The following is a 14248-nucleotide window of genomic DNA, read 5'->3' on the forward strand; positions in this document are numbered from 1 at the left end:
TCAACAACCAAAATATCGGCGAGTTGGAGTTCCCGCCAACTGAAAACGACGGGCAAAAGCTGCCACCACCAAACATGGAACAAACCGCCCGTGCAATTCATCGGCTTAAAAACCATAAGCCATCTGGAGCCGGTGGAATTACAACCGAATTGGTTAAATATGGAGGCGACCAACTACACCAAGCGGTTCATCAACTAATGCTCAAGGTGTTGGACAGCGAATCAATGCCTAACGACTGGGAGAGGGAGGGAAGGGAGATATCATACAATGCATTAATTATAGGGGTATCATGTTGCTGAGTACCTTCTATAAGATATTCCCCACTATCTTGCTAAGTCGGATAGTCCCATACGCCCAGAAGGTCATTGGCCACACCAAAGAGGTTTCATTCCAGACAAATCAGCAACAGATCAGATTTTCTATCTCCGACAAGCGATGGCAAAACTGCTGGAATATGGCCATCAGTTGCAGCAGGATTACTCTCGAGACCAATCAACATCAACAAAGGCCTAAGGCAAGGGATGCCGTATCATGCGCCCCCCTTAATCTGGTTTTGGAGAAAGTGATTCGCAATGCAGATGTCAAGAGGCAGCATCCTCTTCAAGTCCACACAATTGCTGACCTACGCTGACGATATTGACATCATGGGAAAAACAACCCGATACGTACAAACTGCCTTCATCCAGATCGAGCAGGCGGCGCGAGATCTCTGGCTGCACGTAAATGAAGACAAGACGAAGTACATGGTGGCAACGTCAGCACCAAAGAACAGACAATGTCGAATCGCACTGGTCAAACAAAAACAATAAGGATATGAGACTACAACTTTGAGACTCTTGAAAATTTCTCTTATCTAGGGTCGAAAGTCGCAATCTATAACAGCTGTCACGATGAAATCCGCGCAAGGTTGTTGGCTGCCAACAGGGCCTATTTCAGATTACAAAAACTTTCCCTTGAAACGTCTCATCATAGGGTCAAAGGTCTTAGTGTACAACATTATGATTTTGCCAGGCCTTGTGTGTTCCTCGGATGCCTGGGTTCTTAGCGGTGAACGATTCCGTAGCCTACATAACTACGAAATCTATGAGCGATACCACGACTCGTTACAGTGGGCGGGTCACTTAATCCGTATGGATGAGGATGATTCAGCCCGGAAAGTCTATAAGAGCAATATCTATGGTAGAAAAAGAAGACGAGACAGACTCTGCCTGAGATGGAGTGATGGCGTAAGCCAGGACGCCACACAACTTTTAGGGATATCGAATTGGTGGACTTCGGCGCAAAACCAAGGTGTCTGGAATTCCTTACAAAGACAGGTCTAGACCGGATATCGGTTGTTGCGCCGTTGATGATGAGGATTATAGAACATCCAAAATCGGGTATCGTTTTATCCTTTCAAAATCTACTTATCCGCTTTCCTTACAATGAGAACATCACTATGAGCATCGGGATTATGGAATAACACCCCAACAATTTCAGGAAATTAATTTTCTTACACAAAGTGCTCCTAAATATTTATCGAACATCAATAACATTTAGTGACTATATATTTCCAGTCATGAATTGGTAGGTCAAACTGCTTTTGGGTATCGGGTCTTTAAGGGGAAACCATATTAGAAGGCTTTTCAAGGTTGTGTGTGAAACAAAACCTTATTAGAATTGATTCGATGTCTGTCTGTCTGTCCGACCGTGTGTCTGTCTGTCGCACCCGATTTACTCGGAAACGACTAAGCCAATTATCACGAAATTTAGTAAGGTGTGGTCTGTGAATCCCCTTATATGCAGCGGGTTGTTTAAGGGAAGCTCCCCACACATGTGCAACGAAGGTACATTATTTCACAAAATATGACCGTGTGGAAAACGTGAATAGTAAATTTCTCACACAAAACTTTTATACTCAAAGCGTCCGGTATTGCGACTTGCTTTTACGTACTTTTGGGGATTATTTTGGGAGGGAAGAATCAAATTCTAGTTCGGGACATAATGACGAGTATTGCGATCATATTGCTAACACAATTATAAAAATCGATCCAGTGGTCCCTGAGAAAAATGAGAAGCGTGTTAAAAACAAGTTTTTGAAATAAATGTGTTCAAAGTTTCCGAAGATGAGAAGAGTTTTTTTACAGACAAGTTTAGAGAAAAAAACAAATAAAGAATCCAGCAAATCGAATAATAAATTATCGGGTAATCTCGGAAAGTACCCGAAAAAAACATGGTGTCAACAATTCATATGAAAAATTTACTGTTTTGTGTCTTCTTGTTAATTAAAGACTTATATGAATCTTCCTAACTTGCCCTCTCAAAAAGAAAGTAAATATTACCAGTTTCGACTTGAAACTTTGAGGGATAATTCTTGAAACTAGATTCTCTTGAATTAGTAGATAAAAAATGCACAAAAAATCTGACTGAAAAGTCCTGTTAAGTATCGTAATTGCCCGGGAATTTGCTAAAATTCTCATGTTTTCATATTGATTCAGTTAAAGTGTCGATGAATTCACCAAAACAACTTGGCTACAAATTAAATATTTTTGATTCTCTTGGTTGTAGTTATTACATAAACCGCTATTATTACGAAAGGTTGGATAATTGGATATTTCTTCTAGTTACATTTACATTTCACTCTGAAATATTCTTTGGTTAACTCTGGCTAACTCTCTTCCTCTCGCTTCAGCAAATACAATATCTACTATACGACATCAGAAGTTAGTGCGCTACACATTTGTTTTCCTTATTCATTACGTTGTCTAGTGCCCATCGATATTTTGGGATGAGAAATTGGTGATGATGTCGCGGGCATATCTGTCAATTTAGTCTGTTGCGTGAAAGCCTGAAATGCCTTTGAAATATGTTCTTCGAAATTTTAGGCATTTTCAAATATTTTTAGTTCCTTCTCAAGTTTACTTGGGTGGCTCAGTCAGTTGGGGTGCATGACATTTCACAAACACATCAGGAATCTCAATGAAGCGCGTGTTTTCTATTTTTTTTTAGGTAGCGTCCACAATATCCTCTAAAGAAAGATCAAATTATTATGCTGGAAGTTAAATCAGATAATTGGTTTCATTAGTTTTCTTTTTTTACGAAGGTAGTACACCCAGCACTTCAAACTTTCATCCACCAGCTTCCTGTCAAACCAGACACCGCTTTGTTCAAAACACAACGAAACATATCAGAGTTGGAAATTTTCAAACCATTTTCAATATAGACTTCGATGTAACGCTATGGAGATTTCCACCACTAAGGTTTTGAAATTTTGTCATTTTAGGTATTTGAAATTCTCCTTGTTCATTTATTCGGATATCTCAGACCCAGATAGCAAGAATGATATTACGAATAATTAATTAAATTTTGAACGCGAATTAACCTTGCCTATCCTCGTTCATCGCTTGATAAGTGAATGTCGTAGGACAACATTCGAAATATTGACAATTAAACTGAATAATTGATTCCAGGAATACTACAAAATTTCAAAATAGTTAATATTTATTTAGACTTGATTAGTTTGCTTTTGTGTTCCTTCTGGATACTGCTGCTGCTCGCGATAGCTTCGTTGGTCAATGACCTTTTTAGTGCAGATGGTAACAACTAAAGTCTTTGAACATGTCTTTGCAATTCTGTCAAAAATTATCATGACTCCGCTTTCATTTCTTTTTTTTAAAGCAGACAGTTATTTTATAATTTTCACTCATTAGTAATAGAAAAGTTGATGATTCATTTCGGAGCTAGAGACAATTCAACTATTAGACCATCAGAAATATTTAGTTATGCCAAGAAGACTGTACACTGGAGATAAAACTCAAAATTAAAAGCGGAACAAAAAATGAAGCATTGTTTGTGGCCGAATTAAGGTCAGAGTGCTTTTTGTGTATCTATTTAAGGTTTTATGTAAAACAAAATCTTATTAAAATCGGTTTATTGTCCGTCTGCCTGTCCGTCACACGCATTTTTCTCAGCGACGATTGTAGCGATTCACACCGAATTTGTTGGAAAGGTGGGAACTGTGAACGCACACGTATACATGAGTTACATAATTCTACATGAAATTTAAGGGGAGGCCTCTAAACATGCAAAAGGGGGGTGCATCTTTTTCATCAAATATAGTCATGTAGGGTATCAAATGAAAGGTCTCTATTACTGCTTTCCGGTCTTAGTTTCGACATTTGTTAGAAAAGTGGGGAGTGCGGGGGGTCGAAAATGATCATTTCTTTAATGGAGCCATTCTCCTCTCTCTCTTCTACCCAACCGCAAAATTTCCAAAAAAACCAAATGACTGCCACTATATGGTGCCTAGGCTCTGAAATACCCTCCGTACCGATATCTATTCAAATAAAGTTAATAACAGTATATTACTATAATTTTTAGTACAGTCTGTTACATAAGAGCGTGATCACTGTTAAATAATAACAACAATTGATTTTTCGAAAATTCGCTAATTTATTGATAATTTGGTCGTCAATACTCAATGCAAATACCTCAGTAGCAAGTCCAATCTCCTGGATTGTCAATTATGGCCTGTAACCGTCGGGGCATACTTTCCACTAGTTTTTCTGCATATTCTACCGGAAAAGAGCTCCAAATTTTCCGAATTTGTCGAGAAAGTTGATCTAAATTACATGGCTTGCGTCTGCGAAGCTGCATTTTCATCAGAGCTCACACATTTTCTATGGGATTTGCATCCGGTGACTGAGATGGCCACTCTAAAGTGACAACTCCGTTTTGCGCCTTTCACTTGCTACACGCTCGACTCCGATGTTTCGGATCGTTGTCCTCTTGAAGGATCCAGCTTTCATTTTTCTTGATATACCATTGCTTAGCAGATGGTAACAAAGCCTTTTGATATATTTTATTCATTTTTTCGGCATTTAAATTCTCGGTAAATAAGAACAAAGTACCGAAACCTTTGTTTGAGAAGCACCACCAAACATGGACCTTGACGGGGTGTTTAACAGTCCGTTGAAGCATCCTACTGGTGGAGGTTGTCCAGGCGTGTTTGATGCTCGAAAGTGCCCAGAAGGAGGATTCATCAGAAAAAATTACGTTGCTCCAATCGCGGTCCAAGTTTTCCTTCGCCCATTCCACTCGTTTTTCAACGTGTTTTGCACTCAACATTGGTTTTTCCAAAGTACTGCGATATTTCAGTTTATTGGCAAGCAAGTGCCTGCGAATCGTTCCGTAAGATATGTCAACACCTTTTGCTTTCAACTTCACAGCAGCTCCACGTAAAGTCAAAGTTGGATCTTTCGAGAACAATGCGAGAATCTTTTTTTCGTCTTTTTTTGAGACTTTGCTTGCACTTCCACGATCAGGAAAATCATCAACGTTACCGACCTTTTTATAGCGATTTATCCACTTGCTAACGAACTGCTTCGACTTTCCCATATATTTCGCAGCAGCAGTTTGCGTTAATTTGGGTTCTTTTTCAAGCAAACATAGAAAAATTGCCTCAAAGCGAGAGCCGTAAACAGCACTCATTTCGAAAAACCACTCAATTGAAGACTAAATTTGACAGAGAGCTGACTTTTTACAGAAAGCATGAAGGACTGAGGGGCCCTCTATGTCATAGAAAAAGAAACAGGACGCTCTGATTTTTTATCTACGTGTAACAGTGACCACGCTCTTATGTAACAGACTGTAATTGGCTGCAAACCCCACTTGAGTTCATTCTAGCACCACGGAATGCAACAATGTAACATAGAACATGATCCTACCAAGTTTGGTGGAAATCGCTTCAACAAAGTTAAAATAGGTCAAAGTTGTCGGTTCTTTGCAAATTTAGTACTGAATGTGGATATTCTCAAATAATATAACCATATATTACGTGCTACGTGTTAATGGGACAAATCCACACTCAAATGTCTTTATAAAAGAAATACATAAAACCTTTCATACATAAACCGTTAGCTCCCGGTTTCCCGACTTGTTATAAATTGTGTAGCTTTCAAATAGTCCAGTCGAAATGAATTTGGATCGCCGCCTTCTACGATTGATTGGCATTTAGTTGGAAAAATTCTATAATAAATGCAATGACTTCCCCTAACAACATCGCATCACCACACAAATGGAAACCAATATTTCTACGGGAATATGGGCAGAATCCACGTGCAACGTTGACTGAAAAGCCATACCCATCGGATGTCATCCGTTTTGTCCTGTAAAGATTCAAGGCATGTCAAGGCAGTTCCTCCTCCTGCGTATAGTTTTCTTGATTTATGCTTATAAATTTTTATATGTATTCGTAGTGTTGCTGCCAATGGGTTTGTAGTTTTTTGCATTGATAAGCTTCTTTGTCCCGACCGAATGTAAATTCGTGGTGTTATGAATTAGTTTTCATTAGAATTTTCACATCTGCTACTGCAAATGTTCAATGGAAAGTATGTTCTAATGGCTTTAGGTTTTGCGTGAAAACAAAGTCTTATTAAAAATGGCCCACTATCTGTTTTTCTGTCTGTCGGCCACACGTGCTTTTCTCAGAAACGCGCCATGAGGAGTTTAAGCTTACAAGGAAAAGAGGGGGTTCAAAATATGTTTTCCCCGAATATAGCCCTGTGTCGTATCCAACGGAAGGGATTTGCTGTTTACGAAACAGGTGGATTTGACATTGGTTGCGAAGTAGGGGAACGAGCAGTCGAAAAGTTCAAAAAAGGACTCATTCTTAGGAAGTATCCCACCTAAGACCTTCTATACACGATCAATATTTCATCAGATTGGAGTCAGTGAGAAAGACAAAATTATGGCAAACTGATGGTCCATGGCAATGACTGATGAACTGACGAATATTAGAATTTCTAAATAAAATCTGCCAGTCCGGCTGGACTGATGACAGGCTGCAATGTAGTTGTAATTGTGTTGTTGATCGAAACATGACGTCCGCATGGTTCGGATGTTGAAACGCATGCAAAAATATTGTTGGTTTTTGTGATCTTGTTTATACTGAACACTTCAGTCCGTTTGTTTCACATCTGACCATTTTTGGTGGATTGACTTATGCCAGGCTGATGAAATATTCATCGTCTAGGGTAGGTCTTATATTATCGATTTTCGTGGTTTGAAATTATTCACTTTTTTGTTTGAATTATCGAAATAAAACATTAGTAAAAATTAACGGAAACCACAAAATACCGTTTTATGAATCCTTTTGTTACAAGTTTTATTTACAATGTTATTTTTTGAGAAAAAAAAATGGAATTTTTTAGAAATCATTAACGTTCTTCTTTTTGTTCACAAAGGATGTATATAGTTAATGTTAATCGACCACGAAACGTTTATCTTTTTAACTGTGATTTAGTTTTAAAAGTTGGCCCTTTTTTGACACAAAATAATGTTCTAGCAAAAATGTTAGAAATGGCTAGAAATTCCTTCTAAAGGGACTTTCAAATGGCTAAAGCATGCTTCCAACTGATATTTTTCAACTGGGTCAAATACGACAAATAATTTAAAAATGAGAATAAAAAAAGTGGTTATTTATATTGCTTGACAAAACAATGATACATGTTCTCTCCAATTTGTAATTACATTTATGAATTATGAAATTATCCCCCACGAATCCAAGAAATCTTTTGTCATGAGTCTATACATATAAAGACCATTCTGAAGATCTTTTCCTATCCATCACTGCTCAATGCAGTTCGCATGTCCTGGAATTTTTGAATGGAGATATTTTGTTTATAATTTTTTTTATGATGAGGTATATTATACTGTTCGTTGCAATAGTTCCCGTTGGGGAGATACCAAGTTGCAGCTTAGTTTAAGTTTGATAGAGCGATTGAGCCGACCCGCAGCTCCAAGCGCTGAGCGCCATTTTACTTTCCCCAAAGGTTGCCTATTCAACGACCGCTAGCATGGGGCGTTCGCAAGCTTTCGCAAATCTGAGAATGTTGTCTACATGGAGGCAAAGAGTGCAGCTTATTATCATGATAATGTTGAAACTCGTGATATCCCAGCTTAGTTCTTAGTTCTATGGCATCTGGCCGGCAGGTAAAACAAATACGAAAAAAGGACGATTAGGAAAAGTGTGCAAGAATTTGAGAAAATAACAAAATTTTAGATTGACGAAATTGAGAAGCATATCAAGTCCTTGATATTGACTGCTGCTGCTGGTAATATTGTCTAGACTGTGTCCTCTACAGATCGTCCGGTGCCTTTCTATATATTTCTTGCTCTTGAAATTTTGAAATTCAAATAATCCGGTGGAAGTTCGAATTGCCTGAATTTCAGTGGTCGCTGTTGCTACAAAATCTTTAATTTACGCTATTAGGAATTCATGGAATAGATGAGAAAGAATGTTTGCTCATATGATATCGGAAATGCCAACGCTAAGCAAACACTTTGAAAATTCATTAGAACGAAACAATTAATAGAAATTGTCCAAAAAAAAGTTTCCCGAAAATGTTGTAACCTCACTGTAACTTTCTATTTTAATTTTATTATAATATATTTTTTTATTCCAATTGAATTTGTATGTTTCGTTTGAAATTGGCCTTAAGGGTTTACACCACAGTAGAGGGCGAAAATTTAAGATTTTCTTTGCGATTTTTTTTAAATGGAAGGAAAAATAAAAGGGTAAATTTTAAGGATGTTCTTAAGCATGATAAGAAGTTTATTAAAAAATGAAAATGCGGGGCTCCGTGGTTCGCAGTAAAAGTGCAACAAAATTTAGTCTGAAACAAAATAAAAAATTAGTTCTTGAACTACATTAGTACCTACAGCTATAGAAATACGTAGGATATTTTGAAAATATCCATTTTTGTAAAATTTCCGAGCATTTAAAAAAAACGTTTATTTTACTACCAAAAAGCCGGCACCCGTTTGGACCTTGGAAATCGAAATATTAACTTATCGAATATCGGCTACGTATTTCTATTTGGACTGCTGCTTTAGAGATGTGATATTCAGTTATGCTGCATGCTGATTTGGAAAAACGCGTTTAAAGTTTTGACTCGTGTTTCGAATATAATAAAATGTGATTGTTAAAAGTTTTCACCTTTAATCTGCTACTCCAGCACAGTAGAGCTGGCCTTCCAGATTGCTAAACTCCTCTTAGTTTTCTTTCCTGGACGATTTTATGCCGGAGTGAGCCTCTTTCGCTGCGTCCGTAAAGGCCACTCCGCGTGTTGTATTTAAGCGGCGTCCGCCTCTAAGCAAAAGTTGTAGAATTGTGATCCAATGTTCATGTCCATCACTTTATCATTCTTGAAACGTTGATCAGTCCATCGTTCAAAATACAAAAAGAAATTTCACTAATATTTTCGTTCCGTTCGAATAATATTTATAGGGCCAAGTGCCAGACTGTAGAAGTGAAACTTTCGTTCCTAATCTGCGTTTAGCCTCCCAAGCAACGATTCAGCAGCTTGTCACGGAAAATCCTCCCAGATTGGCCTTTGTTCGGTAGTGCCGAGCATCTTTTGTGCTGTGGATTTTCGTCAGTTGAAATTTTATGAAATAATGTCCAGATTTCACTTTTCATATTTTCCAACGAGTTTGATTTCCATCCAATGGGCAAGCCATAATAAATTACAGATTTCATAGGTAATTTTCGTTTTACTAGAAGATTTTTTGTTTTTTTCCTCAAATTTCTCAAGTGAGGGCTTTCGTTTTTGCATATGTTCAATACATTCTTTTTTTTGACACTTCAAGATTTCAAAGTTTTATTGTTACTATCATCTATATAAGTCCGCGGAAAGTTTCGGAACGCTCGATGAGAGTATCTACCACCATTTTACCCGATGAGCCTTCATAGTTCGACTGACATTGGTCATCATAAATTTCGAGCCTTTATACTCAGCAGTATCTAATTTATTCTTCCAGTGCTCACAAGCTTCCCAGTATATTTCGATTTCACTTCAATGTCAACAATTTTTAATGTAAACCATCCGATCAATGATGTGATCCCGAAAAGCGAGTAAAATATTCGTTTTTTCCAGGAACCATTATCGGATGCAGTTATCCCTGTGTGCGATCCATTTGTTCATTTTTTTCTTTTCATTTTCTGCTGCCTTTTTCATCTTACAGTCTCGTAAGGCTTCCGTTGCAATCGAAATTATATTTACTGCACGATCGTTAGCAACTTTGAAAAATAAGCCGTGGCAATTCCATAAATGCATAGAATTTCATTATTCCAGCTAGCTCCACTTAATATTCGCATTGTTAGCACAATCCTACGGTTAATTTCATACACATTTCGTAGAATGGACAATTCAGGTTTTCAACTCTTGGACAATGCGGACAGCAAATTATTTTGAAGCCTAAACCCCTCGTACCTGATTCGAGAAATCCTATGTCATAGTTGCACGTTTTGGACTTCACACATTTCGAAATGGCAGAAAAAATGGCAAAAAAGTTTATAATTCGGCCACCAAATTTACTTTGTATATGGATATCGTCAGTATCCACTTTCAATTTCTTCGCAAAGCGCTGACACCGGCTGAATCTCCCTCCACTTCATAACTATTCAGTGGTCGGCGTTTCGTCACGTTGCTCCGTCGCCGCGTCAGATACGATACTTTCGAGCCTTTATGGCTTGCATACAGTTTCTTTTCATTCATTGTATCTGAGATAAATGTTGACGCTACAAATAACGTGGCACAAATTAGCACTGCAAATGAAAATCGTGAGTTTGGAAAACTTCCGCGCAAAATCTACGTCTTCCCGAACATCAAAGGAAGCTGTACTAACATACTTTATCCTGAACATGCTTGACCATGTGTTACTAATACACAAATTTTGGAAGTTATAAATCGAATGATAAGAAATAACGTTGCACCCGACGAGCAAGTGTCGCATTTAACATAGGTAGTCGTTTCGGAGTAGTTGGCAGGGGTCGAGAAAGAGCTCGAAATTTCTGGTAGATATAAAACCATTTGTATGTTCTTCTAGAGAGTCCAAAGGATTTTTTAAGCCAATAAAAAAACCTTCTTTTTTTAAATTTCTACTGTAGTGTAACCCTTTAATCTGACAAACCTTTCAATCTATGATGTCGTTTGTTTGTTTTAATGAATGCCAATCTAATTTTGTTAAAAAGATAAACTCGTATTTTGAACGGGAAGCTTTATTTGGAACCAACGAGGCATTGTATTGATCTGTTGCTGTGAACATGCGAACCCTTTACTTTAAATTGCTAAACTCAGTGTAAGAATTACTCCTAAATATCCTGAAAGCAATGAAAGGAGCAGCATATCTTGCAGGCAGTATTCTGCTCGCTATTTGAAGAAAAACAATTATTTACTCAGCTCTCTTTAAGTCCTGTTGAAAGTTTTCATCTCAATTGTGGGAATTTTTGTTGTATGAATTTTAAATAATTGTAAGGTTTAATAGGACGCGCTTTAATTTACTGAGTCCTTCAGAAATACTCCAATGTGATGTGTTCTCTCTCAATTTTTCATTTGCTTATTGTGAATGTGGTGTAATTGTCGATGTTTCGTAAAATTGGAGTTTTCAGGCGTTATATAAATTTTTCCGCATATCTTTTTAGGAGAAAATGTAAGTTATCATGATGAACCCAAAATATATGTAACGACAACAGACAATAATTTATATTTCGCTTCATAGTAATAAGACAGAAGTATTATAAAGAAAATTTGTATTTTTATTAATATCGAACACGAGTATTGTGTACAAATGGATAAATGTAAAAAAACGTAATATTACCTAAAAGTGTAAGAGACAATAACGCTATTACTGACAAGTGCATTTATGGACGGAGGAGGGGAAATCAAAAGAAAATATATTTTCAATATGGAATTGGTCGGTGTGGCTTAAGTGAGTAAATATTAGCAAACACTTTACTCTTACTCAGTAAATATAAATCGAATGTGAATCCTTATAAGATGTGAATATAATGCTTGAATCAGGAAATTATCAAAATTTGTGAATTGTTATGGAAAATTATAACTAAATTAGTATTGCCAGCATACGGTCTTCTCTTGAACTATCATAGCCAAAGTCTTTTGTGTTATTAATCTGTAAAGAAGGAAATTTTATGAGAAAAAAAATTATATTTGTCAAAATAAGTGCACATAGAAATAAACACATTTTCAAAGCAAAGAGTATTTGAATTGGTCTATTAATTTCTTTTTAATTAAAGGAAGCATATGTAGCCAAGGTCTTAACATCCATGCATTTGGTTCGAATCCAGTGATCAGAGGTTGCCACGTGGTAATGAGGAAGTGGTTTCCAACTTTTTAGAAGAAAAAAAACAAGTTAAAAATAAAAATATATACAAAAAGTAAGGCGTTAGACGTTTCATGTGACAGTGTCAATAACAATATAACTTCCTTCATGAAGCTTGGTAGAAGCAAACATACGCAAGATTCTCGGCAATAGATCTATGTTTGCTGTCCTCTCCTACTGGGAGAAGATGAAGAAACACACACAAGAAAACCATCTAGGGGACATCGACGCACCGACAAATCAATACCACTTACCTATCTCGTTCCTGCCCGGAAGGTGCACAATGAGATTCAGTGCCCCTTTGTCGCTCGAATTGCTTCTTCTGTGTTCTTCGTAGCAAAGTAAACTGAACACCATTTTAATATAATTGCTAAACAGCGTTTATTTGTTACTGTTATAAAATGTATAATTTAAAACATATCAAATCCTTTTATTTAACTTCAGTTTTGTCGTAAATTTTCTTGTTGAAAACACTGTAAATAGTCGCTAATGACATATCTACAGATAATGGTATGATCAATAGAACATATAAAAGACGAAGGGAATGGACTTCGGAATGGGATTTCGACAACACAGAAAGTTGAATTGAAAGTCAAAAAAGTAAAAACGAAAACTACAGCAGATGCAGATCTTCTTTTTCTTTAGCCTTTGCCCCGTTCACAAGCGGTGTCGTCTCATTGTGATCCATTGCGCCATTTTATTTTATCAAAGGTCTGATCTTGATGTAGTCACGCAGCCTTCAAATCACCATTCAGTGTATAAAGCCACCGTTGTTTCTTACTTTTACTACACTATATCAATGATTTTTATTAATTGGTAAATTATTTTCATTTAAAACAAATTGTATAGTTATTCAGTGGAACATTTCAAACCACCCCTTTTCTTACATCAAAACGATCAGGCACGGTCTTCTTCACAATTCCTGACTGTGAACTAGTCCCGTTCTTTTAACGGGCCGCATTCTTTCCGGCCGATGGTATGTCGCACATTAGCATGCGTTTTGTATCACTCCATCCCCAGCTGAAACCTAGGGGTTTCGGCGAGAGAACCCGTGGCTGGATTACTCGGCTGCGGTCGACTAGTAAACGTCAAACGAACGCGCGTCAAAACGAACCAGTGCTCACCACGCTCGAGGACCTTATAGGTGTTTTCGTATTGCGGCTGTAGCGGATTCCGTGGCCGTGGGTACAAACTACGAGTTCCATAGGGGTATGGACCGCTGGCTCCGTGTGACGAGATGGCAGAGGGGACTTTAATCTGAGAACGGCCTCTCGTAGTAGAGGCGAGAATTCGGTATCTTCAAGACCATTTTTCCTGTCCAGAATCAGAACGCGAGGGAGTCAAAGGTTCTCCCCGTACACCAGCTCAACAGGTCTGGTAGCAAACTCTTCGCGGACGGCTGTACGGAGACTGAATAGACCAGGACGGCTCACTATGCGCCGTCCGAAGCCAACGTTCAAGCATTCCATTAAATTACGCGTGGTATGCTGTTGTTCGCTGACATTTGAATCCCAATAGCTTTCTGAGCTCTGAGAAGAGAGTAGATTCAAATTGCATTGCCTGGTCTGTGGTGATTACGGCAGAAGCACCAAAGCGCGGAATTCGCCCTCGACACAGGGCCTCAGCACATGACTGTGCTGCTATGTCCCTCAGAGGTATTGCCTCAGGCCACCACGTAAACCGATCAATGATCGTGAGGTAATACTTGTAGCCGTGCGAGTCTCGCAAAGGGCCTACAATGTCAGGGTGTATAGTGTGGAAGCGCTTTGTCGACTTACGGCATACACATACTTCACCGAGCGAAACACTTCTTTCAAAAGAGCGGTTGAAATATATGGCCTAGGGCCCTTTTCAGACATGTCGCACTAGGAAGAGGAATGACTGCCGAAGATAAGCAACTCCTTACAACATATATTTGTAGTCCGACTGCAGGCTCTGAAGAATTGCATTATCTTCCTGGGCCACATCGTTTGCCGAAAAATCGACTGTGGCTGGGATGTTGATCCCGGGAATCCAGGACAAAGCGTCAGCGACTGAGTTGTCTTTATCGGACACATGTTGAATATCTGATGTGAACTGGCTGATG

At 38.1% G+C, this 14248-nt stretch overlaps 2 protein-coding genes across 2 annotated transcripts in view; one reads left to right on the forward strand and one right to left on the reverse strand.

The window, feature by feature from the left end:
* The window catches only part of LOC119647325 (proton-coupled amino acid transporter-like protein CG1139), a 61234-nt gene extending 49196 nt beyond the window's left edge, over positions 1-12038 (forward strand). Inside the window, exon 7 of the mRNA XM_038048263.1 lies at positions 11465-12038. Within this exon, the coding sequence (XP_037904191.1) occupies positions 11465-11476 (12 nt within the window). The 3' untranslated portion in view covers positions 11477-12038. The remainder of the gene's footprint in view (positions 1-11464) is intronic.
* The window catches only part of LOC119647326 (protein fuzzy), a 150828-nt gene continuing 148395 nt past the window's right edge, over positions 11816-14248 (reverse strand). The window contains exon 5 of the mRNA XM_038048264.1: positions 11816-11952. Within this exon, the coding sequence (XP_037904192.1) occupies positions 11889-11952 (64 nt within the window). The 3' untranslated portion in view covers positions 11816-11888. The remainder of the gene's footprint in view (positions 11953-14248) is intronic.

The sequence above is a fragment of the Hermetia illucens genome, chromosome 1 (assembly GCF_905115235.1).
Source record: "Hermetia illucens chromosome 1, iHerIll2.2.curated.20191125, whole genome shotgun sequence".
NCBI lineage: Eukaryota > Metazoa > Arthropoda > Insecta > Diptera > Stratiomyidae > Hermetia > Hermetia illucens.